The 27,362-nt window shown below is 50.6% G+C and overlaps 1 protein-coding gene across 1 annotated transcript in view; it reads right to left on the bottom strand.

Moving 5' to 3' along the window:
• The window catches only part of LOC119965687 (polycystic kidney disease protein 1-like 1), a 289,484-nt gene that overhangs the window by 237,516 nt on the left and 24,606 nt on the right, over nt 1-27,362 (bottom strand). Inside the window, exons 5-7 of the mRNA XM_038796448.1 lie at nt 25,787-26,038; nt 20,257-20,389; nt 2,852-3,055 (exon numbers count right to left, since the gene is read on the bottom strand). Coding sequence (XP_038652376.1) covers nt 2,852-3,055; nt 20,257-20,389; nt 25,787-26,038 — 589 coding nt within the window. The remainder of the gene's footprint in view (nt 1-2,851; nt 3,056-20,256; nt 20,390-25,786; nt 26,039-27,362) is intronic.

The raw sequence follows: 27,362 nt of genomic DNA, 5'->3' as shown, positions 1-27,362 counted from the left end.
GGATTGATTTATTCAATTTTACTGTTAAGTGTCTTGAGAAGGTTACCATACCAAGACTGCCTGTGATGAAAGTGTTGCATGCGCCTATAGGATACAAGGTCTGGCACAGTGTTCAGACATTCTGAACAGAAAGTGCAGGAGAGGAAGTAGCCTCTTCTCCTCCAAACATTAAAGTTAATCAGCCCTACATGGCAAAGGAACATTCCCTACCTCTAAACAATTGATCTGAACAGTTACTACATTTTAAAATCATGAAGCTATCAAACATAAAATAAATTTGTAATAAATTAAAACTTTATTTCTGCATCCAAGCACCTATCACCTTCTAAACTTTCAATGTCTTAAATTAATACTATGTTCTTATTTTTCAGGCACTTGTGCTTCACTTTAAATCCTCTTGAATATTTTTAATCTAGGCAATCTTCTGCTTCCCCAGCATTTTAAAGAGTCCAAGTAAAATGTTACATAACACCGGTATCATAAACTGGACCACAAGTAATAACAAAAAGAAAATTACAGCACAGGAACAGGCCCTTTGGCCCTCCAAGCCTGCAGCGACCATGCTGCCTGTCTGAAGTAAAAACCCCTACCCTTCCAGGGACCATTTCCCTCTACTCCCATCCTATTCATGTATTTGTCAAGGCGCCCCTTCAAAGTCACTATCGTATCTGCTCCCACCACCTCCCCAGGCAGCGGGTTCCAGACTCCCACCATCCTCTGTGTAAAATAAACCTGCCTCATATATCTCCTTTAAACCTTGCCCCTTAAACCTGTGGCCCCTAGTAATTGACTCTTCCACCCTGGGAAAAATCTTCTGACTATCCACTCTGTCCATGCCCCTCATAATCTTGTAGACTTCTTTCAGGTCGCCCCTCAACCTCTGTCATTCCAGTAAGAACAAACCAAGATTCTCCAACCTCTCCTCATAGCTAATGTCCTCCATACCAACCATAATCCTGGTAAATCTTTTCTGTACCCTCACCAAAGCCTCCACATCCTTCTGGTAGTATGGTGATCAGAATTGAACGCTATATTCTAAGTGTGGCCCAACCAAGACTCTAAAAAGCTGAAACATGACTTGCCAATTTTTAAACTCAATGCCCCAATCGATGAAGGCAAGAATGCCGTATGCCTTCTTGATTACTTTCTCCACCTGTGTTGCCACTTTCAGTGACCTGTGTATCTGTACACCCAGATCCCTCTGCCTATCAATATTCTTAAGGGGTGCGGTGGAGCCGGGAGTGCAGGAGGCGAGAGAGGCCGGTGTTTTGGCCTTTGCGTCCCTAGTAGCCCGGCGGAGGATCTTGCTACAGTGGAAGGATGCGAGACCCCCCAAGCGTAGAGACCTGGATCAATGACATGGAGGGGTTTTATTAAGCTGGAGAAGGTCAAATTCGCCCTGGGAGGATCGGTACAAGGGTTCTTTAGGCGGTGGCAGCCTTTCCTCGACTTTCTGGCTCAGCGATAGGGAACTAGGTCAGCAGCAGCAGCAACCCGGGAGGAGGGGGGGAAAAAAAGGGGGGGTTGACTATGTTTATTTAATTTAATTTATTTTCAAGTTCTCTTGATGTTTACCGGGTTTGAGGGGGTGGGGCTTGATATATGCATTGCTACGGTCTTGGGGGTGTTATGCTTATTATGTTGTTTTATTGTTGTTTGTTACTGTTTGTTGTTATATATTTTGTAAAACATTTTTCAATAAAAATTATTTTAAAAAATATATATATTCTTAAGGGGTCTGCCATTCACTGTATATTTCCCATCTGTATTAAACCTTCCAAAATGCATTCCCTCACATTTGTCCGGATTAAACTCCATATGCCATATCTCCGCCCAAATCTCCAACCGATCCGTATCCTGTTGTCTCCTCTGACGGTCCTCATCGCTATCTGCAATTCCAACAACCTTTCAAGTCCGCAAACGTACTAATCAAACCAGTTACATTTTCCTCCAAATCATTCATATATATTATAAACAGCAAAGGTCCCAGCACTGATCCCTGAGGAACACCACTAGTCACAGCCGTCCATTCAAAAACGTACTCTTCCACTACTGCTGTCTGTCTTCTATGACCGAGCCAGTTCAGTATCCATCTTGCCTCTGATCCCGTGCGACTTCGCTGTCTGTACCAGCCTGCTATGAGGAACCTTGTCAAAGGCCTTACTGAAGTCCATAAAGACGATATCCACTGCCCTACCCTCATCAATCATCTTTGTCACTTCCTCAAAAAACTCGATCAAGTTAGTGAGACACGACCTCCCCTTCACAAAACCATGTTGCCTCTTGCTAAAACATCCACTTATTTCGAAGTGGGAATAAATCCTGCATCGAAGAAGCCTCTCCAATAATTTCCCTACCACTGACGTAAGGCTCACCAGCCTGTAGTTCCCTGGATTATCCTTGCTACCCTTCTTAAACAAAGGAACAACATGGCTATTCTCCAATCCTCTGCGCTCTGCCCTGTAGCCAGTTGAGGATACAAAGATTGCTCTTAACCCCCAGCAATTTCCCCCCTTGCCTCTCTCAGTATTCTGGGGTATATCCCATCAGGCCCTGGGGACTTATCTATCTTAATGCATTTCAGGACCCTCAATAACTCCTCCTTTTTGATCTCAACATGACCCAAACTATCTGCACACCCTTCCCCAGACACATCATCCACCAAGTCCATCTCTTTGGTGAATGCTGACACAAAGGACTCATTTAATACCTCGCCCATTTCCTCAGGCTCCATGCATAGATTCCCTCCCCTGCCCTTTCCACTCAAGAACTTTAAAGCAAATCCTATTAGATTTAGAAGCATGTTGTAGTGGCTTTTCCCACAGATTGCATGGTCAGATTGATTTCTTACCCTGGCAATTGCAACATAGATTCCATAATCCAACAGATAACCTGGAATGATTAGGAACTGTTTGTTAACATCAACTTGAGACAGTTTGACCAGCGAATCATCTGGCTGAAAGAAGGACCAGCTGTACCGAACACCTCTGGAGATGTTACAAACAAACTCACTCTCAAATGTAACTCCAAGCTTGAAGGACTGGTATCTTCGAACCTGCATGAAAGACAGTGACCTTATTCTTGAAACCATTCAGAGGTTTACATTAATTTGGCACCAGTTCATTGCTGCATTTACATTTCAAAGAGGAGCCACACATAAATCATTACATTATTTTCCTTAATTTAACCTATCTAGACATTTTTGCATTATAATATTTATACAAACTTATTCTTAAAATACCATTAACAAGTACAATTTTAAATATTATCAGGCAGTATAGCAGCATCTTATTCTTGGTCTTCTCAAATTAACATTTAAGTTTTCAAGGTTGGCGGGTGGGGGGGAAGAAGTGTTTTGTCATCTCCGTTTTATGTACTACATTTATGATCTTGATCAACACATTAGGCTTGAAAGCAAATGTGGTAACAATCATCGGACGCAGAATAGGCCAGCTGCTTTGACAGGGCTATGCCACTAAAGCATAACCAATGAACTTCAATTGTAAAGCAAAGATTCTATTCAGTCCATCATGCCTGTGGAGGATCTTTGGAAACCCACTCCTCTGTTCTTTCCTCATATCCCTGCAAGTTTCTTCCTCCTTCAAGTACTTATCCAATTCCTTTTTAAATATTGCTACTGTCTTGATCCCCATAGGGACCAGTGAGCTAAAAAGAAAAGAATCCCAAACAATTCTCATAAAAGGATTTAATGGACAAGATTTCACGTTTTACAACTTTTAACAGCCTCCCGTACCAGCCTCCCCAAACAGGCGCTGGAATGTGGCGACGAGGGGCTTTTCACAGTAACTTCATTTGAAGCCTGCTTCTGACAGTAAGTGATTTTCATTTCATTTCTTTTACTCTCACAGCCAAACCCAAAAATCGATTAAGCATGCATGAACAGACAAAAAATATTTCACTCAAAAAGTTTAATTTCAATTTAAATCGTTGATTCAAAGGTACACCTGATGAAATTCATTGAAGATTCTCCAGAGACTACTTTATCTGCACTTATTAAATGGTCTGGTCAGCTTTGCCAGAATGGAAGCAGCAATATTGTCCAATTCCCAATCTCTGCTCTGACACGGCTGGATTTTCTCTCCCAATGGAAGTGTGAATCAAATCTTGAAAAATGAACTCACGATATTTTTGCGTGGCCTTTTGCTCGGTCAGGAAGGTCTTGGAGTCATCGAGCCATAGAATCATATAGCACAGAAAAGGCCCTTCAGCCCATCGCGCTAGTCAAAAACAATCACCTAGCCATTCTAATCCCCTTTTCCAGCAATTGCTCCAAAGCCTTGTATGCCCTGTCTTGATTACAAAACAGTAAGAAGTCTTACAACACCAGGTTAAAGTCCAACAGGTTTGTTTCAAACACGAGCTTTCGGAGCACGGCTCCTTCTTCAGGTGAATGGAAAGGCTTGTTTACAAAACATTAACCTCTTCCAAGGCCAGGGTCCCATTGTGAGAACCACAGGAAAATTGCATTTCTTCCTGCATACTATGCTGGTGCAGTTCTTGAAAAACGTTAAAAAAAACACCTCTTTCGAGAATGTGAAACCACTGGAGGAAGCCTGTCGAGGAGTCTGGAACATTCGGTAAGAAATGTAAAATGTTTCCATACCTTCAACTATCCTTATTCAGAGAATTCCTACAGTGCAGAAGGAGATTATTTGGCCATCCCCGGAATCCCTTAACCCCACCTAACCTGCACATTTCTGGACACTAAGGGCAATTGAACATGGCTAATCCACCTAACCTGCATACCTTTGGACTGTGGGAGGGAATTGGATCACGCAGAGGAAACCTACGCAGACACGGGGAGAATGTACAAACTCCACACAGTCACCCGTGTCAAGAATGAACCTGGGTCCCTGGTGCTGTAAGACCGTAATGCTAACAACTGTGCCGTCATACTGCCCATTAAATGCTGTATTGTAAAGTAGATATGTCTTAAATGCAGTAATTCATCATGGTGCTCTGCCCTGCAACAGTAAGTTAATCATTACACTGCCCATCACTTTGCAAGTGTTGACAGCATTACTGTACTTATTCCAGAGAAAGTGCCATAATGCATTCAAAAATAAAGGAAAATACATTGAAATACTCTCCTGTTCATGTTTGGACTGGAGTTTGAATATAGCTCTGACTGTGGGGAAAGAACGTGGATTGCTCTTGAAAGATTTTTTTTTAAAAATCAGCTGCTCCCCTCCATTAATTGACAGGTAATTAGCTTTCAAATGGAGAAGACACCATCTGTTCTCTAAATTTTAGACTCTGTGATGTGCAAGAATATTGGAAATGTTGTGGCCGTTATGAATGCTTGGCTGAATTCCAATTTATAATAATGTACTTAGCCAACCTTTTATGTGGCTTCAGAGCACATGGTTATTTGTTTACACAACTTAATGGCCCCTTAAAAGATCAACTTTTTCAATTGAGAAGGATTTTGAGAATCAATGGTAGTGTGTTTAATTAAGGGTTTAATTAGATGGTCAGTAGTTTAATACTTTTCTTCAACTGCATTTTATAAAATTTCCATTATTTTGCATGGCTATGAGGACTGAACATAGTTGATTCTGAGGGAGTGACTATAGAGGATACGTGAATGAGTGGGTGTATGGAGGTGACATGGGAGGTAGAATGGAGGATCTGAAGAGGCATGGGGGATCCGAGGGGTCAGTGAGGTGGCAATGGTGATACTGGGGATGTAAAGGTGTATAGCCTTGATATGATGTGGGTGCTGGAACAGAGGCAAGCCTTCTAGTCTGCCCGCCTCTGTGTGAACAATCTTCAAAACTCCATTATGACTTCCATAATGCATTGCAAAACAGAAGTACATGAAAAGACAGAAATCAGAAGCAAAATCACACATGGGCTGTATGCACAAGTGGGGTTTTCCCAATCCTAACTGAAAATCTCCATAAGACCATAAGGTATAGGAGCAAAATTAGGCAATTCTGCCTATCGTGTCTGCTCCGTCACTCGATCATGGCTGATATCTCAGCTCTTTCCATCCTGTTTAACTGTATTACACACCCACTCCCGATAAATGTACCTTCCCTGTTGCTGTGCATCCTTTACCTAAACTTTCTGAAGGGGATTCCCCAGCGCATCTTTGGGGTACTGGGGTACTCCGCCATTTACAGTGACCATTGCCATAAAAACACAGCATTAATGATGTTCAGCATAAGAAGCCAACAGCTTTTAGGGAAGTAAATCTGCCGTCCTTAAGTGGTCTGGCCTACATTAGATTCCAGACATATGGCAATGTGGTTGACTATGAAATGGCCTAACACGCCACTCAGATAAAAGCAAATTACAGCAGATGCTGGAATCTGAAACAAAAACAGAAAATACTGGACAATCTCAGCAGGTCTAACAGCATCTGTGGAGAGAGAAGGGAGCTAACGTTTTGAGCCACACTCCATTCAGTTGGATCAAACTGCGAAATAGTCTAAAAGAAATGAAACCAGATATACCACCCGGCATTGACCCAGGCACCAAAAACAACAATGGCAAACCCATCCCCGTTGACCCTGCAAAGTCTTCCTTACTAACATTTGGGAGCTTGTGCCAAAGTTGGGAGAGGGAGAGGGCAGCATGGTATCATTGTGGTTAGCACAATTGCTTCACAGCTCCAGGGTCCCAGGTTCGATTCCCGGCTTGGGTCACTGCCTGTGCGGAGTCTGCACATCCTCCCCGTGTGTGCGTGGGTTTCCTCCGGGTGCTCCGGTTTCCTCCCACAGTCCAAAGATGTGCAGGTTAGGTGGATTGGCCATGCTAAATTGTCCTGAGTGTCCAAAATTGCCCTTAGTGTTGGGTGGGGTTACTGGGTTATGGGGATAGGGTGGAGGTGTGGGCTTGGGTAGGGTGCTCTTTCCAAGAGCCGGTGCAGACTCGATGGGCCGAATGGCCTCCTTCTGCACTGTAAATTCTATGAGACTCGTCATGCAACAGGCTGATCTAGTCATACTCACGGAATCATATCTCACAATGTCTCAGACACCACCATCACCATCCCTGGTTACGTCCTGTTCCACTGGCAGGGTAGACTCACAAGAGATGGCAGCACAGTGGTACGCAGTCAGGAGTGAATTGCCATAGGAGCTCTCAACATCAACTCTAGACGTCATTAAGTCTCACACATCAGGTCAAACATGGGCAAGGCTGGCTGCTTACCACCTACCGCTCCCACCCTCAGCTGATGAACCAGTACTCCTCAATGTTGAGCATAAATTGGAAGAAGCACTTAGGCACCTCTAACAGTGGCTTGGTAGCACCACTACTGACTAAGCTGGTCGAGTCCTAAAGCACACAGCTGCTAGACTTGGTCTGTGGCAGGTAAGCAACCCTACTTGACCTCATCCTCACCAATCTACTTGTTGCAGATGCATCTGTCCATGACCTTGTCACTCCCTTTGTCAATTTGCTCAAGAACCTCACAATCTATCTCCCTGGGTTCCATAACTACCTCCTCATTCTCTTGGGTGAAGACAGATATGAAATATTTGTTCAACATCCTACCAATGTCCTCTGGCTCCACCCACATGGGTCCTACCGTTTCCCTGGTTATCCTCTTATACTTGTTAAAAGCCTCCCTTTTCCTTCTAATCGTGTCCTGAATAGTAAGAAGTCCTGCAACGCCAGGTTAAAGTCCAACAGGCTTGTTTCGAATCACTAGCACCTTCATCAGGTGATTCTCCACATCGTATCTTGAATGTCTCTGGTCATCCATGGTTCTCTAAGTTTGTTACACCTTCCTATTGCCTTAGCGAGAACACATTGAGCCTGTACCCCAGTGCAGGAGGAGGTCATTTGGCCTATGGAGTCTGCATCGGCCCTTGGAGACAGCACCTTACTTAAGCCCATGCCTCCACCCTATCCACGTAACCCGACCTAACCTTTTTGGACGTTAAGGGGCAATTTAGCATGGCCAATCCACCTAACCTGTACACCTTTGGACTATTGGAGGAAATTGGAGCACCCGGAGGAAACCCACACAGACACGGGGAGAAAGTACAAACTCCAAACAGACGGTCATCCAAGGCCGGAATTGAACACAGATCCCTGGAGCTGTGAGTGAAGACAGAGTTCCAGTGAGACCAGCACCTGGGGTAGGGGCAAGGAGAGAGTTGATGAGAAATCCCAAAGTTGCTTTGGGTGGCAACTGTCACTTTTTCCAGAGTGTGGTGCATCTGACCACAGTTCACTTATTAGTTTACATGGACTGTGTACTTACTGTGAACATTAGAGTACAAATAAATTTGTAACTTGTGTTATCCTTAAAAATCTGCATATATCTGTGACAGAATAGTTGGGGTGAAGGACTAGTGTATTATAGGGAAGAGTATCTCAGGAAGAGTGATCACAGCATGCTAGAATTTGAAATTCAGTTTGAAGTCAAGAAATTGGAGTCCCACACTAGCATTCTGGAGTTAAACAAATGTAATTACATAGGCATGAGGATAGATTTGACCCCAGTGGACTAGGCAGGAAGACTAAAAGATAAGGCAGTTGATGAGCGGTGGTAGATATTTGAGGAGATGTTCAATTTCTCCCAACTAAAATGTATTGCAGAGAAGAAGAAAGATTGTAGAGGAGGAAAAGACATCCATAGCTAAGCAAGGAAGTTAAAGATAACAAAGACAAAAACTAAGGCATACCATATTGCAAAGGCTAGTGGAAGGTTGGAAGATTGGCAAAACTTTTAAAGATCAACAAAGTATTACAGAAAAAGTAATAAAAAGAGCAAAGGAAAATTTGGAAAGAAAAACTAGCACAAAATATCGAAAAGTATATAAAATGTTCCTATTCTTACAAAAAAAGGGAGAGATTAGCTGAAGTTAATATTGGTCTCCTGGAGGATGAGACTGGGAGTTCATAGATCATAGAATTTACAGTGCAGAAGGAGGCCATTCAGCCCATCGAGTCTGCACCAGCTCTTGGAAAGAGCACCCTACCCAAGGTCAACACCTCCACCCTATCCCAATAACCCAGTAACCCCACCCAACACTAAGTGCAATTTTGGACACTAAGGGCAATTTATCATGGCCAATCCACCTAACCTGCACGTCTTTGGACTGTGGGAGGAAACCGGAGCACCCGGAGGAAACCCACGCACACACAGGGAGAATGTACAGACTCTGCACAGACTGGAATCGAACCTGGGACCCTGGAGCTGTGAAGCCATTGTGCTATCCAAAATGCTACCGTGCTGCCCTACACAGAAATGGCGAGACACTAAAGCAGTGCTTTGTCTCAGTTTTCATGGTGGAGTACGATCCCAATAATAACAAGTAATGCAGAGGCAATAGAAAGGGAGGAACTTAGAGCAATGCTCATCAATTCAGAAAAAGTATTGAGCAACCTATTGGGATTGAAGACAGACAAGCCCCCATGCCTGATGGCCTACGTGTTGGGGTCTTAAAGGAAGTGACAGTGGAGATAGTGAATCCACTGGTTATAATATTTCAAAATTCCCTGGATGGGAGAAATGTTCCAGTGGATGGGAAAAATGTTAATGTAACACCCTTATTCAAAGAGGGAGGGAGGCAGAAAGTAGGAAACTATAAATCAGTTAGTTTAACATCTGTTATTGGGAAATTGTTGGAATCCATTATTAAGGAAGTAATAACAGGACATTAGGAAAGTCAAAATACAATCCATCAAAGTCAACATGGTTTTACAAAGGGTAAATCATGTTTGACTAATTTGTTAGAGTTCTTTGAAGATGCAACAAGCAAAGTGGATAATGGGTATCTTGTAGATGTAGTATATTTGGACTTCCAGAGGCATTTGATAAGGTGCCACACAAAAGGTCAATACACAAGGTACGATCACTTGGGGTTAAGGGTAATTTAGTAGCTTGAATAGAGGACTAACTAATCGACAGAAGGCAAAAGATTTGGACAAATGGGTCTTTTTCTGATTGGCAGAATGCAATTAGTGGGGTGCCACAGGGTTCAGTGCTCGGGCCCCAACTACTTACAAACTATATTAATAACTTGGATTCAGGAATAGAAAGTACAATAGCCAAATTTGCAGGTGATGCTAAAATAGGTAGAATAGTGGTTGGGATTCTCCGATGGTGAGTTAGAGTATCCGCGCCGTCGTGAACGCCGTCGTCTTTCATGACGGTGCAAACAGGCCGCCGGCAGCATCGATTTAGGCCCTGAAAAGGGGCCAGCAGTGGGGCCATGAGAAAAGCGGTGGGCATGGCGCCAGAGCAGCGCCGTCATCGCGCGATGCTCGGATGACGCTGCGTCATTTAATGTGCGCGGTCCGCGCACAGGCCCTGACAGAGAGAGATGGCTGAGCCCCGCCGTGCCGCTCCCAGGTTCCGGGACATTAACCTAGAGGCATTGCTGGTCGCAGTTGAAGAGCGCAGGGAGATCCTGTGCCCAAGATGTGGCCACCGGTACCCGACCAGCACAGTCAAGCGCAGTTGGCGTGAAGTGGGCATCGCCGTCAGCGCTGTGGGGCACACCCCCGGCTCAGGAGACCAGTGCCACAAGAAGCTCCATGACCTCACGGGGGCGGCCAGGGTAAGTACCCCGAGAGTTCCCCCGGGCCACACCCCACCACTCCCTCCCCCCCCCCCCACCACGTGCTGCGCGTGCCCCCCCACCCCGCAGGACGTGGGGGGGGGGCACCATGTTGCACCCAACCCAACCTGCTGTATTGCAGGACAAGACAGCCCACAACCATTGTGAGCGTGCAAGAACCGGAGGGGATGACCTATTCTGCACCCCGTCACCGTCCATGAGCAGAGGGCTCTCGACCTCGCTGGGGTAGCCACCACCCGGGAGGTAGCATCATGCCAGATCGGAGACGCAGTACCAAGTGAGACTTCTGCCTGGCTACACTCCCTCAGCCCCCCCTCCTCCCCAACCCCCTCACACTGCCCCCTCCACCACCTAGCTCCCCCCTCACACTCCACCCCCTCACAATGCCCCCCACCTCTCCCCCTCACTCTCCACCCCCTCACACTGCCCCCACCCCCTCACTCTCCACCCCCTCACACTGCCCCCCCACCTCCCCCACTCCCCAGCTCACCCCTCACTCTCCACCCCCTCACACTGCCCCCCCACCCCCTCACTCTCCACCCCTTCACACTGCCCCCCCCACCTCCCCCACCCCCTCACTCTCCACCCCCTCACACTGCCCCTCCCACCTCCCCCACCTCCCCCACCTCCCCCACCTCCCTCACTCTCCACCCCTCACATTTCCCCCTCCACCCCAGAACTCCCCCCTCACTCTGCCCCCTCCACCCCAGAACTCCCCCCTCACTCTCCACCCCCTCACACTGCCCCCCCACTCCCCCTCACTCTCCAACCCCTCACACTGCCCCCCCACTTCCCACCCCCTCACTCTCCACCCCCTCACACTGCCCCTCCCACCTCCCCCACCCCCTCACTCTCCACCCCCTCACACTGCCCCTCCCACCTCCCCACCCCCCTCATTCTCCACCCCCTCCCACTGCCCCCTCCACCCCAGAACTCCCCCCTCACACTCCACCCCTTCAAGCTGCCATCTCCAGCCCCTCACATCCGACTCCGCGTTTCTAACGATACATGCTTTATTACAGTCTTCTTCAAACTTTTTTTCCGGGGACACATTTTTACCAACGGGCCAACCTTCGGGACCCAACCCGGCCGATCTTCAAGACCCATGCCGGTCGACCTGAGCGACCCACCATTTTCCTTTACCTTGTTTGCTGCTGATAAAAATGGAGGAAATGGTTTTGGGTCCCTTTGGCCCTCGTACACGCTCCTCCAATGGAACCTGTTAGATGAAGGCGAAGCCTTCCGGTGTCGGAAAGTATGGAGTCTCCATCTGTCCAAAGCTCTGCATTATTTTCCTGTAAAATTTTATCAAACAAAACCCCCCAGAACTTAATAAAATTAATAAATTAAATGAAAAAAATAAAAATTAAATGAATAAAATAAATGAATAAAATAAAAAACCCCTGAACTTGTAAAAAAAAATGAAATGAATAAAATAAATTTTAAAAATAAAAATTAAATAAATAAAATGAATAAAACATCCCGAACTTGTAAAACAAAATGCTGTGACCATTTTTTAAAAATAGCGGCCACACTGCACATACGCGCCTGATCGTCGGCACGCATGCGCATAGTTTTGCGCATATGCGCCAATGATCGTGCGTGCATGCGCAATGCGGCTGAATTATATTTACATGTTCGCGGCCATTTTAAAGGCAGTTTGTAGCTGGCGTTATTAAAAACCGGCTGCTGCGCGGGGATTTGCGCGATCGGGAGCCCCGCGAGGTCGGTTCTGCGACCCTCCCGACACCCGCCCATGACCCACCCGTGGGTAAAGCCCCCGAGTTTGAAGAACACTGCTTTATTGTGTATTCCAAGGCCAGCAGCCGATCGTCCCGGAACGTCTCGGAGAAGCCCCCACCATCCAGGTCCAAGTTCATCCGCTCACAGGGACGCATGCCAGGGAGGGGAAGGACTGGAGGGCTCTCTTCAGAGGCCAGGGCACAGGAAGTGGACGCACAGAGGACCAACAGAAACAACACTGACGAACGCAGGACGATAGTCAGGACACTGATGGCCATGAGACGAACGAAGAGAGGACGGAGAGCCAGGACAGTGACGGACAGAGGACGGGGACTCTGGACAGTGATGCACAGAGGATGGCCAGACAGATGATGGACAGACCGGACACAGCACCTCACATGGGCCAGGGACAACATCCAATGGTCCAAGGCTCGACCCAGGAGACCCCAGACCTGAGGACATGCATCTTGCGTCACTGCTGTAACCCACACCCTCCACCATCGCATATACACTCCCCTCGGTTGGGCACATTAGTGATGAGGCTCCTGGGATACTAACTAGTGCGCACCACACAGCCGAACCGGTACAGCAGGTGGAATTTGGAGCAGTCAAGGGGCTGGATGGTCAGAGGGCAGGCCAGGCCCAGCACTCAGCTGCCGCCCAGATGGTTCCTGGGTTCCTGGACTTACCAGACCCACCCATAGTCCCGATGCGTTTGGAAACCCAGGGAGTGGACAACGGGATGACAGCCACCTTCCAGCATCTGCAGATGCAGTTGGAGGAGTCCATCCGCGTCCAGGAGCAGGGAGTGGTGCAGGTCATGGCTGCCACCCAGGCCGACACCGCATGGGTGGCGTCCGCAGTGGAGGCAATGGGGGCAATGGTTTCGGCCATGGGTCAGGTTCTGCAGGGCATAGGGCTTCATGTGCATGCGCTATCCGTGGCCCAGGACAGACAGGGCTGCCCTCTCACAGGCAGCCAAGTGCCAGAGCCAGCTGGACATTGCCGCCGCGCTCCGGGTCTGGCCGAGTCTCAGCAGGGCATGGCCCAGTCCCAGCAGTCCATCGCTGAGAGCATTGGCGACCTTGCGCACATGCTGGATGGCGTTACACAAGCCCAGCGGGAGGTTGCACAGTCCCTGACAGGGAAGGCGCACTCCCTGAGCTCCATCGCTGCGAATGTTCAGACCCTGGTTGATGCTACAGCGGGCCTCCAGCGCCAGGTGTCGGTGGTGCCACGGCTCTCGTCTCCACTCGCACCACCGACCCATAGTGTGGCCCGGGAGTCACCGGGCTTCCCGAGGGAGGACGTGGTGCTGGGGCCCATCCAGGTGACTCCAGCAAGGGAGGTCCCAGAACACTCGGACTCCCCCGTTCTGTCTCTGGTGCATCTAGTGGGCAGTGGGCAGAACAGGGTGGCACCATGCCATCCAGCACGCCCGCCGAGCAGCCTGGCCCATCCAAGCCGGGCTGTCCCAGGAAGCGTGCGCCGACGGGGAGCCACGTCGCAGGGCAGGAGTCTCAGCAGTCTGCCTCCACTCCTGCTGTACCGTCTTGGGAAACACCAAGGCGTAGTGGTAGGGCCCGTAAGGCAAAGAAGTTCGACAAAGCAAAAAGTTGGCATGGGTGCAGGGCACAGCTTAGTTATAGGGGCTAGGGCACTTGTATGTGAATGTCACGATTAAAGTCGCTGTTACACCAAACCTAGATGCCTCTGTGCTGTGTCCGGTGGCTGAGGGGTCGAAGGGGAAGGGGACCGAGTGGCGCTGAGGTCAAAGTTCGGTACAATGATGAGACCGAGTGTGTGTTCCAACCCCCACTCCCCAACACCCCGTCGTCCTCGGCACACCGATGCCAGCTACCCCGCATGGCCATGTGATGGACTGTCCGTGATGCTCACAGGGACCACCGAGGTGGAGGGTGTAGCTGTGGCCATTAGTCAGACGTTGTCTAACGATCTGGAGCTCACAGCTCACCGCAGGGCGGGTTGTCATCATTCAACACGGCACTGATCACACCCGCTTACACAAACAACTGTGTGAGACCATCCATTGTGCCGCGGGTATAAGGTGCTGTGAAAGTGGTGGTGTGGGAGCTAGGGTTGATGGATGGTGCGGGAGTTGGGGGGCACCGGGTGGTGCGTTTGGGCGGAATGGTGGTGCAAGTGCCTTGCTCAGCGATGCCCTCCCCCTAGTTCATGAAACGTGCGGCGATCAATGCCTCGCGTGCTCGCTCGCCAAGCCGGTGGCGTCGTGCAGCCTCCCGCCCACATCCAGCCCCCATGTAGAGTCTGTGCCCCCCCCTCCCCTCCCCATCCTCCTCCTCGCAATGTGCAGATGCGTTGCCCTCATCGGGCTCCCCCTGTGCCTCCTCCTCCAGGACATCGCCCCTCTGCTGGGCTATGTGTTTCAGCATGCAGCAGACAACAACTATGCGGCTGACCCTCTCTGAATGGTACTGGAGGGCTCCTCCAGAGCGGTTCAGGCACCAGAGCGCATCTTCAAGAGGCCAAAGAACCTCTCCACAACACTCCTGGTTGCTGTATGGTGTAGCCATCTAAGATGGACACCAGTAACACAAAATGGAAGACTGCAAAGAGTGCAGGGAAAAACGGACATGGTCAAAAGCAAACAGCTTGCAGAAGCTTTCAGCATTGAGACACTTGCAAAAACCAGTTTCCCGACAGCTGCAGAGTTCAGGCAGCGCTGTTAATGGGAAAACAGTTTACATATTAATGAGGTGTTACCGGGACAGTCCCAGGCACAATAGATACACTCAAGTATCTATTGATACTTTCAATAGAGAAGCAGACACGATGGAGCCAGCGAAACCAGGACAATGAGTCCTAAGAACCGCCCCAGCCATCAAGGAACGGCCATAGGATAGGGGGGGGTTCAAATCATATCGATTGGGGAAAGGCCCAATCGATCCCCAGCAGGTGAGGAAGCCCGCCCCAAGGGGCACGGACCTCCTGGGACCTATAAAAGAAGGTCCCGCACATGGTTCGGTCTCCTGTCTCCGGCCTCCGACTCCAGCCTCCAGAATCCTGTCTTTTACACCAGCCGTCGAGCAGCAGACATCGATCAGTAAGTGCCAAAACAACGATCGCTACCTTGACCCAGGCATTACTTATACCCGTACCGACCAGTAGTAACAAGAAGTTGCAGACCAGAACGGAACGAAGGCCTTGTTCCCTGACCTTGCCTGTTCCTTCTTAGATAAGTATTAGTCGTTTAATGGTACAGAAGTAAGTTAGTCTTTAGCGTGTGCATGAGTATTTATTATAATTGTTATAATAAACTCTAACTGTTTGGGCGTACTAATTGGTGTATAGCTTTATTGCTTTGAACTTGACCTTGATGCTTGTGACGGTGTCTCTTATGGCACCTGGCGACTCCAGAGCATAGAAACAAGAAACAGAGCCAAGCGAGTGTTAAGCACACTTCCTCTGTTGGAGGAGTGTTAAACACACTAACTCAGAACGAGCAACAATGGGCCTCATTGTAGCGGGTCTCCACATTTGTCTGTGGTCTCCGTATAGGCGTCATCAGCCACGACCGCAACGGGTAATCCCTGACGCCCAGCAACCAGCCCCTCAGCCATGGGGGGGGGGGGGGGGTTCCTTCGAACATGGCAGGGATTTCGGCAGTATAAAGGCATCATGCACACTGCCAGGGCGCACACGTGCATGATCTGCATGCAGTGGTCGCAGACCACCTGAATGTTCATGGAGTAGGTCCACTTTCTGTTCATGAACACATCCCTGTTCGCCGATGGTGGACGCATGGTGATGTGCACCCCATCAATCACCCCGTGGACCATCGGTATCCTGGACACAGAGGGGAATCTCGCTGCCTGGGCATCCTGGTGTGCGCGGTCCTCTGGAAACTGGATGTACCGGTAGGCGATGGCATACAGGGCGTCGGTTAATGCTCGGATGCACCGATGCCTGTGAGATACCGGACAGGTCCCTGCTCGGCACCTGGAACGACCCCATCGTGTAAAAGTTGAGGGCTACCGTCACCTTGACGGTCACTGGGATAGCATGTCCTCCCCCGTTCCACATGATGCCAGGTGTGCCATGAGTGGCATATATGTGCGACGGTCTCCCTACTCATTCGGAATCTCCTCCTGCATGCCCTGTCCGGCAGGTCCTCGAACAACATGCAGTGATGGTACACTTGAGGCCTCATGGGGCGCCTCTGGTGCGTTGGCACCACCACCTGCTGCTCCTCCTCCCCCTGCGCCCCATCACAATCAGAATCCTCTGCATCCCCAAAAATATGGTGGTCATCGTCCCCCTCTGCCTCCCCCTGCACCTGTCGGGCGGGCGGGCCTGCCACCTGAGCGGGTGGCACAGGGCCCTCTGCAGCCTGTCCCTCTACTGAAGCCGCCGCTGCCACAGCTGCTCTGAGCCGCCTGCATCAACGCTGCCAAAGGGCCACCTGCAGGGCAGTGGCTCCCGCCACGGCGGCAAGCATGGCTGGCTGCTGCGCAAACATTAGGATCTGCAGGGGCAGGGGGAGATACAACATGTTTAACAATGGCGTTTTGACACCTCGACAGCCAAGTGCCATGGGATACATGTGTTCCCCAGTTGCCTGGTCTCGCTACAAATACACGGCACCCTGACCCCTGCCCACAGTTGTTTACGTCCACCGCCCAGTTTACCATGCCCCTCCTCATTGCGCCACCGTGGGCTAGCCATGCCCTCACAGGGTTTCGGTGTTGTGGCTCCTGTGTGTGTGTGTGGGGGGGGGGGGGGCACCCAAGGTCAAGCCATGTGGCCTCACGGGATGGCGGCGCCAGTGGCCTTTGCCCATCAGCATGACCTCAACTTGCAAGCGTGTCTTCACCACCATCCTGCCATGGCAGGCCGGCTGGCATGTCGCTCCCGCGTCAAACCCTCCCCACCCCCCTCCCCGGAACATGGAGGCCCCCTGCCCTGACCGCCCTCCCCCCCCAACATGACTGCACCCTTCCCCCCTCCCTCCTCTTCCTTCCTCCTTCCCCCTCCTAGCCACCTCCCCCCCCCAAGCATGGCAGCATCCTTCCCCCCCCCCCCTCCTCCCCCCCCCCCCCCCCCCGAGCATGGCGGCATCTATCGCCACCCCCTCCTTCCCCCCTACCCTGGAGCATGGCGGCATCCTTCCTCCACCCCCTGCCCCTTCCCCCCCTCTCCTACCCCCAGCCCCCCGAGCATGGCGGCACCCTTCCCCAAAACCCCTCCCCCCACCAGCAGTGGCCATGGTCGCCACGGCATCCGAGAATGGCGGCCGCTCACCTCCTCACTCCACATCCGACGCAATTTAGCATGGCCAATCCACCTAGTCTGCACATCTTTGGCCTGTGGGGTTGAAACCCACGCAAACACGGGGAGAATGTGCAAACTCCACACGGACAGTGACCCAGAGTTGGGATCGAACCTGGGACCTCAGCGCCGTGAGGCAGCAGGGCTAACCCACTGCGCCACCGTGCTGCCCTTGGAAAGGCAACGTACGATCTAATTGGAGATAAACCTCAGAGTGCTTGTGCAGAGGGTTCTGATTGTCGTCGTGCATGAATCACAAAAAACTAGTATATAGGTACAGCAGATAATAGGAAGGCGAATGGAATGTTGGCATTTATTGCTAAAGAAAGCGAGTATAAAAGTAGGGAAGTGTTGTTGCAACTGTACAAAGCATTGGTGAGGCCGCACCTGGATCTTTGTGTATAGTTTTGGCCCCCTTACTTGAGGGATGTAGCTACATTGCGGGCCATTCAGAGGTGGTTCACTGATTTGATTCCACAGATGAGGGGTTTGTTCTTATGAAGAGAGATTGAGCAGTTTTGGCCTATACTCTCCAGAGTTTAGAAGAATGAGAGATCTAATTGAGGTATACAAGATAATAAAGGGGATTGACAAAGTAGAAGGAGAGAGGACGTTTCCTCCTGTGGAGCAGATTTGGTCTCCTTTCCTGAGGAAGGATGTTCTTGCTCTCGAGGGAGTGCAGCGAAGGTTTACCAGACTGATTCCAGGGATGGCGGGACTGTCATATGATGAGAGATTGACCAGGTTATGATTGTTTCGCTGGAGTTCAGATGAATGAGGGGGGAATCTCATAGAGACTTATAAAATTCTAACAGGATGAGACGGGATGGATGTAGGGAGGTTGTTCCCAATGGTGGGTGTGTCCAGAACCAGGGGTCACAGTCTGAGGATTAGGGGTAGACCATTTAGGACAGAGACAAGGAGACATTTCTTCACCCATAGAGTGGTGAGCCTTTGCAGTTCATTACCACAGGAAGTAGTTGAAGCTAAGGCATGAATACATTCAAGAGGTGGCTAGATACAGCACTTGAGGCGAATGGGATCAAGGGTTAATGGGAGAAAGCAAGATTAGGTTATTGAGTTGGACGATCAGCCATGATCGCGACAAATGGCGGAGGGGGCTCAAAGGGCCGAACGGCCTCCTCTTGCTCCTATCTTCTATGTTTCTGTGTAATCAACAACAAGAGGCCATAGGATAAGGGGTAGAAGATTTAAAACAAAGATGAGGAGAAATTACTTCTCTCAAAGGGTCTTGAATCTGTGGAATTCACTACCCCAGAGTGCGGTGGGTGGAGGGATATTGAGTAGATTTGAAGAGATAGACAGATTTTTTATTAGTCATGGGTTGAAGGGTTAGGGAGAACAGGCAGCAAAGTGGAATTGAGGCCTACTCCTCCATCTAGTTCTTATATTCTGATAGTTCATTTTGCCTTGTTTAATAAATGTTTTATTATTTTGTGAAACATTCACCAGCAGTCTATGTGACTCTGCCAGTGGCCTCCCTCCACATTTCTAAACAAAATTAAGGTTAGAATCTCACAAGGCAGGTTCCACACTGAGATCTAACTTGTCCAGTAGTTTTAGCTGGGATGATAACACTTTGCTGGATCAAATTCCTGTATCTCCTTTCTCAACAGGACTGTGATTATACCAACATCATCTGGACTGCAGGGATTCAAGAAGGCAGCTCACTACTTCTCTAGGGCAATTAGGGATGGGTAATAAATGCTAGCCTGGCCAGCAACACCCAAATCCCATGAATGAATAAATTCAAAAAAGTCTGTGGGCGGAATTCTGAGTCCACATGAGCCGTCAATGAGAACGGCGACATGGACTTAAATTTCCGCAAGAGTCGGGAAGCGCGATTCTAGTCAGCGGAATTGCATTTTCGATTCTGCACAACTCAGAACTGCAGCAGGGTGAGCAGCTGGACCACGAGGAGATCGAGGGCGCTACATCCCCTTGGATGCGGATATAGTCGAGGAAGGCAGCGAAAGGCAACCCCTGTAGGAGGCAGTGGAAGGACCTGGTGTGATGGCCAGGGCCCAAACAGGCTGCAGAATTAGGGACGCCCTCATTGACTCTTGCTTTGTGGATGACCAGGACTAGGGTTTAAAGGCCTCTCCCACCATGGGGTCTTACATCTTCTCATTACTCTGGGGCCTGCGGGAGGTCATCGTCATGGTCACACCATTCATTGATTGGACACTAATGGAATGAGGGTGGGAGATGCTGGTGGGGGGGCGAGGTGCGGCCTGGCTCAGTGTGGTAGATGGGATGCAACATAGCTTTGCCATTCTCACTGCACAGGGAGGAAGATCTGAGTTTGCACAGGTGTTTGGGAACATGGTATCAGTGTGGTGGCTCTTCTTGGGTGATCAAAGTGATTTTAAATGCTAGCTAGTTATTACAATGGTGACTTCTCCCTTGTAGTTCCTAGTTTCACCCATAGCCACAAGATGCTATTGTTTCTTAGTCTTCTTCACCCTCCTGCTATGTCTAGGTGTATTCCCAGGAACCACAACTGAGGTCAGTGTCACAAGTAGGCTTACATTAACACTAGTCTTGAGTGTATTGTGAATTTTTTCAGTTTTTCATTCTAAGTTCCTCACGAAGAAATGATAACTCATCATACCTCTATTTTGGATGGACCATAGCTTTTCACTGGAGGCGGCTGACAATTCTCAGAAATAACAAAAAGCTGGCCAGAGAGCGAGGCGGAGCTCACATTGTTAAATATGACAACTTGAATTGTAAATTCTCCTTCCCTGTAAAAACAAAACCCAAACAGTAGTTATAAGTACATTATTGCAGCCAGGGAGAAAATATATATGTTTGTCTTCTGAAACGTGCATGTGGCAGAAAATGACGAGGTTACTTTTGGAGATCAGAGGTTTTGAAGTTGTGATAACTGTGTGCTGCAATATAATGGAAACCATTGATCAAAAAAAATTATACTTTTAAATAATACACTGTTAGGTTTGGTTCCTTCTTCTAAAAGCACGGAAATGTGAAATTAATCACCTTTTGTCACATTAACACCAATAGTTTCCTATTCCTCGAGGCAACAGTTGAAATTCACCATGACTTGAGACCTCTAAAATGTTAGTCAAATGTTTGCCAATCAACCCTCATTACAGCATAAAATAGAAGCGGGCCTATTGGGGCCAGTTGGTAGGTGTTCCCCACACATTCCCCAGATGGCAGGGGTGATGCACCATCAATTGGACTCAAGTTGTAGTGAAGTTCCAAACAACAGGCTTTAATACGCTAGATGTGAGCCCGGCAGTGGTCATACAGAGAAAGGCTGACTGCCAGCCAGCACGAGCTCTTATACCCCGCCTTGTAGGCGGAGCTACCAACCTCTCAGCCAATCGGCGGGGTGTCACATGACCAGCCACAACTAATTGGCAGAGAGGCACATGACTTGCCTGGGCCAATGGGCAGCGAGGCTGCTGTACCAATGGCAGCTTGGTTCTCCGGTAATATGATCTCTCTAGCCATACTACCACATTCACCCCTTGTTGAGAAAGAAGCGGGGGGGGGGGGGGGGGGGGGGGGGGGGTTGGTGGGAAGAAGTGGCCGGGGGGGGGGGGGGGGGGCGTATGGCCCATAAAACCGGTAGTATGACTAGAGACCTTCTCGGGTAGTACCGAGGTAACTATGGCTGCCCATTGACCCGCGACGAATGTGTAAGAAAACCATGCTATATATAGTGTACCAGAGAAAAAAAACAACAATAACCATAGTAATAATAATTTAAAAAAACACAGGCAAGGAACATGAGCAGAACATGAAAGTCCATAAGGTCCATCAAATTGACTCGATCAGCCGGATGCGTGCTTTCGGTGTCCTGCCGGACCTGCGCAGCGGCGCCGGTGACGTTGGAGCGGTGGTCGTCCATGACTCCGGGAGCTGTGGTCGTGGTCCTGTTTCCGTACCCCTGGTCGGAGTTGGTGGTAGCCGGGCTGGAGGAAGGGGTTCCTGTGCGCTGGGTTGCGGGGGGGCTGGAGGCGGTCGGAACTGGGGGGAGGGTATTGGTGTTGGGGGGGTGTGGCTGCACTCCGGCGGGTGCTAGGTCCCGAAGCGAGACCGTGTCCTGTCGTCCGTCGGGATACTCCACGTACGGGTTCGCGTGGAGTAACTGGACACTTTCAACCAATGGGTCGGACTTGTGCACCCGCACATGTTTCCGGAGCAGGAGGGGCCCGGGGGTGGCCAGCCAGGTCGGGAGTGGGGTCCCAGAGGAAGACTTCCTGGGGAAAACAAGAAGACGTTCATGAGGTGTTTGATTCGTGGCAGTACAAAGGAGAGACCGAATAGAGTGGAGGGCGTCTGGGAGAACCTCTTGCCAATGGGAGACTGGGAGACACCTGGACCGCAGGGCCAGTAGGACGGTCTTCCAGACCGTACCATTCTACCTCTCGACCTGACTGTTACCCCAGGGGTTATAACTAGTCGTCCTGCTAGAGGCGATGCCCCTGCTGAGCAGGAATTGACGCAGTTCGTCACTCATAAAGGAGGACCCCCCGGTTGCTGTGGATGTACGCGGGGTAACCGAACATGGAGAAAATGGAGTGGAGAGCTTTGATGATAGTTGAAGTGGTCATGTTGGGGCAGGGAATGGCGAACGGGAAGCGGGAGTACTCGTCAATAACACTCAAGAAATATGCGTTGCAGTTGTTGGAGGGGAGGGGACCCTTGAAGTCCATGCTAAGACGTTCGAAAGGGTGAGAAGCCTTTATCAGATGCGCCTGCTCGGGGCGGTAGAAGTGCGGCTTGCACTCCGCGCAAATGTGGCATTCCCTGATTACAGTCCTGACCTCCTCGATGGAGTAGGGCAGGTTGCGGGCCTTGATAAGATGAAAAAAACGGGTGACCCCTGGATGGCAGAGGTCTGCGTGGAGGGAGTGGAGGCGGTCCACCTGTGCGTTGGCACAGATACTGCGGGACAGGGCATCAGGAGGCTTGTTGAGTTTCCCAGGACGATACAAGATATCGTAGTTGTATGTGGACAACTCGATCCGCCACCGCAAGATCGTGTCGTTCTTGATCTTGCCCCTCTGTGCATTATCGAACATGAAGGCTACTGACCGTTGGTTTGTGAGGAGGCTAAACCTCCTGCCGGCCAGATAGTGCCTTCAATGTCGCACAGCTTCGACAATGGCCTGTGCCTCCTTTTCCACCGAGGAATGGCGGATTTCGGAAGCGTGGAGGGTCCGGGAAAAAAAGGCCACGGGTCTGCCTGCTTGGTTGAGGGTGGCCGCCAGAGCTACATAGGACGTGTCGCTCACAACCTGGAATGGGAGGGACTCATCGACAGCGCGCATCATGGCCTTCGCAATGTCAGTTTTGATGTGGCTAAAGGCCTGGCGGGCCTCCATCGACAGGGGCAACGTGTTGGATTGGATGAGGGGGCGGGCTTTGTCGGCGTAGTTAGGGACCCACTGGGCATAATAAAAGAAGCCCAGACAGCGTTCGGGATCGGGACCTATCACTCCGTTACGCACTACGTAGCCGAGGATGACTAGACGGTCGGTGCTAAGCACATACTTATCCTTATTATACGTGAGGTTAAGGAGTTTTGCGGTTCGGAGGAATTTGCGGAGATTGGTGTCGTGGTCCTGCTGGTCATGGCCGCAGATGGTGACGTTGTCGCGATATGGGAAGGTGGCTCGTAAATCATATTGGTCAACCATTCGGTCCATCTCCCTTTGGAAGACCGAAACCCCATTCGTGACACCAAAAGGAACCCTTAAAAAGTGGTAGAGTCGCCCATCCGCTTCGAACGCAGTGTACTTTCGGTCACTCGTGTGGATGGGGAGCTCGTGGTAGGCGGACTTAAGGTCCACCGTGGAAAAGACTTTGTACTGCCAATCCTGTTAACCAGGTTGGAGATACGGGGGAGAGGATACGCGTCCAGTTGCGTAAACCTGTTGATGGTCTGACTGTAATCGATGACCATACGGTTTTTCTCCCCAGTCTTAACCACCAGCACTTGTCCTCGCCAGGGACTGTTGCTGGCCTCTATGACATCCTCCTTCATAAGCCTTTGGACCTCGGACCTGATGAAGGTCCGGTCCTGGGCACTGTACCATCTGCTCCTGGTGGCGACGGGTTTGCAATCCGGGGTGAGGTTTGCGAACAAGGAAGGGGGGTCGACCTTGAGGGACGCGAGGCTGCAGACAGTAAGGGGGGGGGGGGGGGGGGGAGGAAAGAGGGCCGCCGAATTTAAAAGTTAAGCTCTGCAGGTTGAACTGAAAGTCCAGTCCAAGAAGTGCCGGTGCGCAGAGGCGGGGAAGGATGAGAAATTTATAGTTTTTAAAAAGCCTCCCCTGGACCGTGAGGTCCGCCACGCAGCACCCAGTGATTTGGACTGAGTGCGAACCAGATGCCAGAGCAATTTTGTGCTTTACTGGGTGAACGGGAAGCGTGCAGTGTCTTACCGTGTCGGGGTGGACGAAGCTCTCTGTGCTCCCGGAGTCCAGTAGGCAGCTCATCTCGCGACCGTTGAGGTGGATCTGTGTGGTCGCAGTGGAAAGCGTGCGGGGCCGTGTCTGATCCAGTGTCACCGAGGCGATTCATGGCAGGAACTCGGAGTCGTCATCCAATACGGAGTAATCGCTTGCGGGGTCCTCCGTGCCGATCCAAGATGGCGGCGCCCGTCGGCCGCACGTGGTGGGGGATCAACAAAATGGCGGCACCCTGGGGTCACACGTGGAGTCGGGGGCCCAAAATGGCGGCGCACGCAGGCCGCACGTGGCATTGGGGGCCCAAGAATGCAGCGTCTGGGGATCACTCGTGGCAGTGGGGGGTGGAGGCAGTGAGGTCTGCAGGCCACACGGGGCCGTAGAGGAGTGCGGGGGGAGGCCCCGCGGTCGCTGTCTGGAACGGCAGCGACCGACTTGGAGAGGCAGACGGCCGCGAAATGGCCCTTTTTGCCTCAGCTCTTGCAGACTGCGGTGCAGGCCGGGCAGCGCGGGCGGGGGTGTTTGGCCTGCCTGCAGAAATAGCAGTGGGGGCCCGTGGGCTTGCCTGGGCGCCCTGCAGCGCAGGTCTGGGGGTCTGAGTCGCCGGGGGCGAGTGGGGTGTGCCACGCTGCCCAAGGGGCTGCCACGCGGCCGGGGGCATATGCGCGCGCATTGCGGTCAGCGACCTCCAAGGAAGATGCAAGGGTCCGCGCCTCAGTGAGGCTGAGAGTGTCCTTTTCTAAAAGTCTCTGACATATTTGGGGTGACTGCATGCCTGCCACGAAGGCGTCCCTGATCAAGAGTTCGGTGTGCTCCGCAGCAGTGACCGCGGGCAGGTGCAATTTCTCCCCAGGACAATGAGAGCCCAATAGAAATCGTCGAGAGACTCACCGGGGAATTGTTGCCTTGTTGCCAGGAGGTGCCGCGCGTAGACCTGGTTTACTGGCCTGATGAAGTGTCCTTTTAGTAGATCCATGGTGACATCATAGTCCAGTTCGTACTGTATCATCGAGTAAACGGCGGTGCCCACGCACGAATGGAGGATGTGGAGTTTCTGCTCCTTTGTTGGTTGATTTTCTGAAGTAGTGAGCTAGCTGTTGAAGCAAGCCAGCCAATGTTTAAAAGTTGCTGACGCGTTTGCAGCATGCGGGCTGATCCGGAGGCATTCTGGCTTAATCTGTAGTTCCATTTTCAAAGTCTAGCGTATTAAATTGATGCATCATCAATTGGACTCGAATCGTAGTGAAGTTCCAAACGCTAGATGTGAACCAGGCAGTGGTCATACAGAGAAAGGCCGACTGCCAGCCAGCACGAGCTCTTATACCCCGCCTTGTAGGCGGAGCTACCAACCTCTCAGTCAATCAGCGGGGAGTCACATGACCAGCCACAACCAATTGGCAGAGAGGCACATGACTTGCCTGGGCCAATGGGCAGCAAGGCTGCTGTACCAATGACACCATGGTTCTCCGGTAATATGATCTCTCTAGCCATACTACCACAAGGGGCTCCTAAATATTCAGGCTATGACTAAGCAGCCATTCTTCATACATCACCCAATACCGATAATTTGACCGGGGAAGGGGGAGGGAGGGTGGCAGAGGGGGCATGCAAAGACTCATCATTTTCAAACATCTAGGCATACCTCTTTCACTCAGCATTCTTGAAGATTGAGGCCTCACAGCAGGATCTGCCTACCTGTCATAACTGTGATACTCCTTCCTGTTCCCAGTGATCACAGTACCATCGCCAAAATTCCACCAATATGAGAGATTAGTTCCATAGTTAATGCGCACTTCCATTGCAACACTCGTGTTTAAGAGAACTGAAGTAAGATCTTGATTGTTCATTCGAAGCCTGTTCGGCTCAACTATTTGCTGTACCTCTATAGGGTAGATATTTGATGTGAACGAACTAATCTGATTTGAGGCATTTACTATCACGTTGTATCTGCAAAACACAAACAGCTTCAGTTATAATTTATTAAACCCACTCAGTAATATTTATGCCCCAAAACCACTGCTCATCTGGTATCTGCTGTAGAACACTATGTTTATTTGTGTGAATTCTAATCTCAAAGTTCTAGCCATACTCCATCCGGAACCTCCTAGCACAATGGGGTCTCTTTGTCCTCACTTTCCACAGCCACCTGGGACACCCGAGCAGCAACCATGCCCACCCAGGCCCGGTCGCCCCAGAAGATTAGGCGCATCACGGTACCACAGTGGGTAGCACTCTGGCTTCACAGCGCCAGGGTCCCAGGTTCGATTCCTGGCTGGGCCACTCTCTGTGCGGAGTCTGCACATTCTCCCCGTGTCTGCATGGGTTTCCTCCGGGTGCTCCGGTTTCTTCCCACTTGTCCTGAAAGACGTGCTGTTAGGTGAATTGGACTCTCTGAATTATCCCTCAGTGTACCCCAACAGGTGTTGGAGTGTGATGACTAGGGACTTTCCAAAGTAACTTCATTGCAATGTCAGCCTACTTATGACAATAAAGATTGCTATTACAAGATGACCGCCAACGGGGACCCAGGTCACAGGCCGGGTTTCACAGCAGGCTGCCTACACTCCTGCTGTACAGTCCGAGAACCCCCCACTAGACGTAGCGTTACAAGGCCAGAATGTTGGACACCAATTAAGTTGGCATGGGTGCAGGGCACAGTTTACTTAGAGGCTGGAGCACGTATATGTATATATTTTTCACATTAAACACCTGTTAGCACTATTACAACCTGCCTCTGATCTGGGCTGGCCAGAGAGTGGGTGCAGGCAGGGAATCGGCAGGCCTGACCGTCCCCACCTCCTTCACTCCAGGGGTTCGGTGGGATCGTATTATGCAATGGCCAAGTCACAGGCAGACATCATTCCAGGTGGACCATAGAAAGTGCTACCGTGGCAGCAGTCAGACGCTGTCATATGATGCAGAGCACCAGAGTACATCGCACGCGTGTTGGCCCTGGCACACATGTCATGCAGCCTTCCGTGCCTACCTGAGCCATATGTCTTGCCCATCCTCCCCCTCCCCCACATTCTCCTCGTTAGACAATGTCTGATGTTCCTTCTCCTCGTCCAGCACATTGCACATCTGCTACACGATGTGGAGGAGGCAGCAGGCCGCCATAATGCGGGCGACCATCTCAGTATCATACCGGACCCGGGGCCCTTCCAGAGCGGTCCAGGCAGTTGAACCACATCTTCAGGAGGCTGAAGCACCACTCGATCATGCTCCTTCTTGCTGTATGGGCGTAGTTGTAGCGGGTCTCGGCATCGGTCTG

The sequence above is a fragment of the Scyliorhinus canicula genome, chromosome 5 (assembly GCF_902713615.1).
Source record: "Scyliorhinus canicula chromosome 5, sScyCan1.1, whole genome shotgun sequence".
Taxonomy (NCBI): domain Eukaryota; kingdom Metazoa; phylum Chordata; class Chondrichthyes; order Carcharhiniformes; family Scyliorhinidae; genus Scyliorhinus; species Scyliorhinus canicula.
The sequence above is the reverse complement of the archived record's forward strand: the minus strand, read 5'-3'. Positions and strand labels throughout refer to the sequence as shown.